This window comes from Merops nubicus, unplaced genomic scaffold (assembly GCF_000691845.1).
Source record: "Merops nubicus isolate BGI_N331 unplaced genomic scaffold, ASM69184v1 scaffold11395, whole genome shotgun sequence".
Lineage (NCBI taxonomy): Eukaryota > Metazoa > Chordata > Aves > Coraciiformes > Meropidae > Merops > Merops nubicus.
Genome location: NW_008611824.1, coordinates 23,565 through 28,937, shown reverse-complemented (window position 1 = coordinate 28,937; position 5,373 = coordinate 23,565). Strand labels below are relative to the sequence as shown.

General features: G+C 46.8%; 1 protein-coding gene across 1 annotated transcript in view; it reads left to right on the top strand.

Moving 5' to 3' along the window:
* Window positions 1–4,812, top strand: part of LOC103773973 (glypican-3-like) — a gene marked incomplete at both ends in the record, with an annotated part of 33,727 nt that extends 28,915 nt beyond the window's left edge. Inside the window, one exon of the mRNA XM_008941355.1 lies at window positions 4,659–4,812. Coding sequence (XP_008939603.1) covers window positions 4,659–4,812 — 154 coding nt within the window. The remainder of the gene's footprint in view (window positions 1–4,658) is intronic.
* Between the last annotated feature and the right edge of the window lie 561 nt (window positions 4,813–5,373).

Here is a 5,373-nt window from a genome sequence, read left to right as displayed (position 1 = left end):
TTCAAAGTGTGTGCCCAGAGCCAGTGGCTTGCACGAAGCAAGAGGAGGTAACACCTTTGTCCCCTCAAAACTCTTTCTTACTGGGACCCCTGAAGAAAGGCAACCCAGGTTTTGTGAAGAGTCATGAGTTGGTGGGTTTGGTTGAGTTTCAAGAGTTTTCTAGCAGAACCAGTGGCCAGTTTTCACTGCTGGGTTGAGTTCCCAGGGTCCTCTTCATGTTGCCAAGCAGCACATGGACACGCGGCTGGGGATCCAGAGGAGTTTCTGCACTAAGGCACTTTTTTCTGCTGGATGTTAATACTTGATTATTAAGTGTATATTACAATTCTGAATATTATTTTAGCTGCAAGTCCAGTCTCCATCCTCTCCAGCTTTTTAGGTTTGATCGTATTCCAGAGGCTTACTAAAAACATGCAAAGAATTTCAGCAAAACTCTATGGAACACTTTTATTAAATTCTTTCAGTCATGCAAGCTAAATTAAATGACAGCTCTGTCCACCAAAAGATTACAAATATCAATCAGACTTCTCCCCTAAACTCATGGAGGAATTAAATGTTTTTCTAAAGGTCTTCTATTCCCCTTAATAATCTGTTTGGCTGTTCTCTTTACTTTATATGTTTCTGAAGTTGAAAGGGATGATTTCTGCCCTAAAGGAGCACAGTGCTTGTAGCTCAGTGCCGATATTTTATCTGAATTTGTGGGCACAGTTCTGGGTATTGCTTAAATTGTTATTTGCCATACCGTGAGTGTAGTTTCCAAAAGGAGAAAACAGCTATTAAACTACAGTCCAAGAAACACAATGGTGATTTTTTTTCAGAGACGGGAGATTAATGATAAAAAGTATGTTGTAGTTCTCACTGTTTATGTTAAAATTGGAAAAACAAGACCAGGTGGCTCGGTGGGATGGGGAGCTCTGAGTAAAGTGGTTGTAAAGAATGAGGTGTTATAAATATTTCAACATACGGTGGCCCATCCAAATCCAGCTGAGTCATTACTCCACATTGCTGCATCTGTTTTTGTCTGGTCACTCTACAGTTATGAATAGTTGTGTAAATCGCACTGGGATGCCCTGGGGAGCTTTCCTTGCAGGAAGGCTTGGCACCCGTTCCCATCAGCCTAGGTTTTTAAGCTGTAGGGAGACCATGGGACAAGCCAAGCAATAAAGATGTATATGGAGACCAGCCGGGGCTGCCTGGTGTCCCTTGTGCTGATGCCGCAGTGGGGGTACCATGGCACTGCCTGCCCTACCCATCCAGATGGCCATGACTTAAGAGGGAAATAAAACTGATAAGATGGGAAATAAAATTGGTACATGTCTGAGCTCATAGTCAGGAGCACAGGCTCTGCCATGGTGGTCTTTTCCAAGCTAAATGTTTCTATGATTCTGTAGTGGTTGTGCAGACAGGAGATGAATGCCGGCAGACACCTCGGAGATGCCTGTGTGTGCATAGGCTCCCACAACTAGTGCTCTGGTTTACCTCGGGTACATTATAGTGTATTTTTGCCTTTATGGTTTAGCAAAGAAGAGTAGATACTCTTACAGCTGGGTGAATTGTGATTAAGTTAAAGCTTTCGACTGTTACATGCTACTTTAGTGATTTCTGGGCAATGTATTTTGCTGCTTCTTACTATAGGTTGTAAGCCACAGGACATGAATAAACTGTAATGTTAGGGTGCAGTCAGCTCCGTTAGCTATTTAAGGATGGGGAATCTATGTTCAGTCTACCAAGTACAATTTCATAACCCATGGAGATCATCAGAGAGGTTGTGTAATGGTCAATGAGCAGGACTGTGGCTGCTGCTCCAGCCAAAGCCGAGGCATCTGATGATGTCCCCAGGGCTCGATGCACCAACGCAGCAGGGTGGAATTTCCACTCCACACCAAGTCTTCTGCTAGTGTTACCACTAGGTTTTGTGTCACAGGTTTCATTTCTGCCAGAGCCAGCTGCAAAATTTGACTCATTGAACCTCCGTGTGGTTCTCAGCAGTTGGGGAGCATGTGGCTGAGGATGGAGCTTTTCTCCTGGAGAAGGAAGGAGCAGAGTAGCACAGGGATGTCATCTTCACTCCATCTAAAGCCGGAGCCCACATAGTGTTTCTCAGAAAGTTCCTGGTTTATTGTGGCTACAAAGGCAGAGAAATTAAGCTGATAATTTATGGCATGCCAAGAAAAAAGTAGTAATACAAGAAATGCATAGTCGTTTTAGTGTTTGAAAACACACAACTGAAAAATCCTGATTTTTTTCCCCTACCACCTGCAGAGCTTGTTAAATCTGAAAGTATCTCAAAGCTTAATTCTGTCCACTAGAAAGCTCCTCTGCTGTTCTGGGTAAGTAATGACAGTTGTGTCACTAAGCTGGGTGGTAGGGTCCCAGCTGGCTTGCTCCATGCCTTGCCTGAAGAGGAGTGAGCGTCCCGCAGAGCATCCTGCTGCTGAGCAGTTGCAGTCCCCTTCCACCGTCGGGGGCTTGGATTTTTAGCAATGATTCACTGGGAAAATGGGTTTGAAGTGGTGCGTGTTGTAGTTTGCTCTGTGTGGGACGTCCTCATTCCACCTTGAGCTGATATACACTCTGTGCTGAGGACTACTGCTAGCTGTGGGCTTCATTTGGAGGAGAGGAACACAAGTGGTAGTGTAAAGGTGTAAAGCCTTGAGCAGTCGGTGTGTTTGGTTCCTGTTGTGAGGCCTTCCCTGCGCTGCCCCAGCGCTGCATCTCCCTTTTTTTTTTTTAAGTTTGTTTGTTCTTTGTGGTCACACCGTATTCTGGGATAGGTCTGTAAATGTCAAAATAAAAGAAAATTTCTGAACAGTGAACTTAAACAATCTGAGCCAAAGCCTATTGAAGGCCATGGAAACACATCCTCTGAGTTTTGGGAAGATGAGCTGCGTGTTGCTTCCCACTGTGGATGCAGGGCCCAGCCCAGCTGTGATGCTGGGTGGACTTTTGCACGTGCCAGGGCGAGGTTTGCCGTGTTGTTTGATGCAGCCGGGGTGCCCGAAGGCGCCTCACGTCGAGCCATTTGTTTTTCATTACGTTATGCTCCTCTAATATAAACACTAAGGTATGTGGACATTGCCGTGGACAGAGCGAGCCAGATGCTGAAAGCATTCCTCCAAGGCTGTATAAACTTCAGCGGCTAAATATTTTAGAAACTGTGTTCTAAGGCTAGCTTAACAGTTTAAAAATATAACCTAGATTCCAGATATTAAAAAATGCCTTGAAAAGCATGCATATTGCTGCAATAGATGGAACTAACTAAACCCCTGAAGCATGCGGAAAGCTCCCATTTTGCAATATCTTCCCTGTTACTTATCCTTTTCATTATATTTTTTTTTTCCTAGTGCAGAGATTAAATTCAAGAAGGCTTTTAATAGCAGAGTGGTAGCGATAGGAATTTTCAGCATATATTAACTGCCTGACTCACACTTTTTCAAAGTGGCTCTGGGTTTCTGATGAAATAGCTGGCTGCTTTCAGCAAAGCAGAATCAGAAAAGTCAGCGGGAAGAGGAAGTTGATAGCTTAGAACGTGTCTAATCCCTCCGAGTGCTGTGACGGGGCAGTGTGGGGAGCTGCCTCCCAGCCGTGTCTGGAGGGCGGCCCTGACCCTGTGCTCAGGGGAGCTCTTCAAGTCCCCATCTTGGGGATGTGCAACCTGTCACTGTTAGTTAGGACTCAGCCTTCAAGTATCCTTTAAAAGACCCTTTCATTGTGTCTCTTGGTTATCCAAAGTACTTTAACTCTTCCAGTATCTTAGGGGGGCCTACAAGAAAGCTGGGGAGGGACTTTTTAGGATATCGAGTAACAACAGGACTAGGGGGAATGGGGCAAAGCTGGAAGTGGGCAGATTCAGGCTGGATGTGAGGAAGAAGTTCTTCCCCATGAGAGTGGTGAGACCCTGGAAAGGGTTGCCCAGGGAGGTGGTTGAGGCCCCATCCCTGGGGGTCTTTAAGGCCAGGCTGGATGAGGCTCTGGGCAGCCTGATCTAGGGGGAGGTGTCCCTGCTCATGGCAGAGGGGTTGGAACTGGGGGATCCTTGTGGTCTGCTCCAAGCCTGACAGATTCTGATTCTGTTTTGGCAGAGGACTTAGTAGTGTTGGCTTGATGGTTGGACTTGATGATTTTAAAGGTCTTTTCCAACCTAAAGGATTCTATGATTCTATAATGAGACTTTTAGGATATATTTGTGGTGCACTGAGTGGACTTGGGAGATCTGCCATTTCTTTTCACGTCTGTTACTTCCCAGACGGGAGAGAGAGCCTGAAAGCAGTGAGATTCCCTGAACAGAGTTGCCTCTTGCTACTGGTTTTTGCCCTGTTGGGCCAAACTCAGGACATGTGTTTTGTAGTCAGCTCCAGACTTGGGTCACATTGAGGTCTCTCAGGGCTGGTAGATGTGCTCGTGCACGATGCTCACCAAGCAGAAGCCAAAGGGTGGAGTTACTCAGTGTGGCTTTTCCTCCTCTTTCTGTTTCTTGCACTTTGTCCATGAATGAACCTGAGCTCATCAGTGCTTTGGCACGAGGGGCATGATGGGGTCATGTCCCACTGTCCTGGCTCCACTGAGCCCTGCCCCCAGATACCCTGCAAGAGTGGGATGGAGCAGTAGGGAGAGTAGAGGAAAGCTATTGAATGACTGTGGCACCTCATGTCTTTCAGCTGCTCAAAGGGATGGCTTTGCCCCACCGAAAAGCTCCAGGCAAAACCCCAGAGGAGGAGGAGGAGAGTGGAGACTGCGACGATGAGGATGACTGTGGCGGAGGCTCTGGGGACGGAGAGCTGCGAGTGAGGAACCAGCTCCGGTTCTTAGCAGGTGATGCGGATGGTGGTGCTGCAGTAGCTGCACCCCTGGGGGTTGTAGGTCTTGGTGATGGCGTGGAGAGCTGCTCTCTGGGGTCTGCTCAGGTTTGCTTGCTGCAGGTACCATGGATGCTCAGAGGATGCTCAGTATCCTGCCAGCTGGCTTCAGTGCCAGCAGGGGCAGCACCTGGAGAAACAGTGCCACTGCTTTTCCAGGTTGGTTTGGCACGGGTGTGTTGAGGGCAACCCATGGGAGGGGCTTCAGGAGAGGCTGCAAATCTGACATGGGTTCCAGAGTCACCCTCTTCTCTTCTTCCTACTGCTGCCCATGGTCGTGTGCTTAGAGATGAGATTTTGAGCTTTCTGGAGAGTATCAGAAAGTGAGTAAGGATGGTTCAACTGCAGCAAATTAGTTATTTCTGATCTAAGGTTTATAGACCTATGGCATTTTTTTTACGAATAACTCAGGTTTGTCTTGCAGAAGTAATTTAGGTACTAAAGATCCTGAAGATGTGACTCATGCTCTAAGTCATGTCTTAGATTGCTTTTAAAATGGCTATGAGGCACTCCTAGT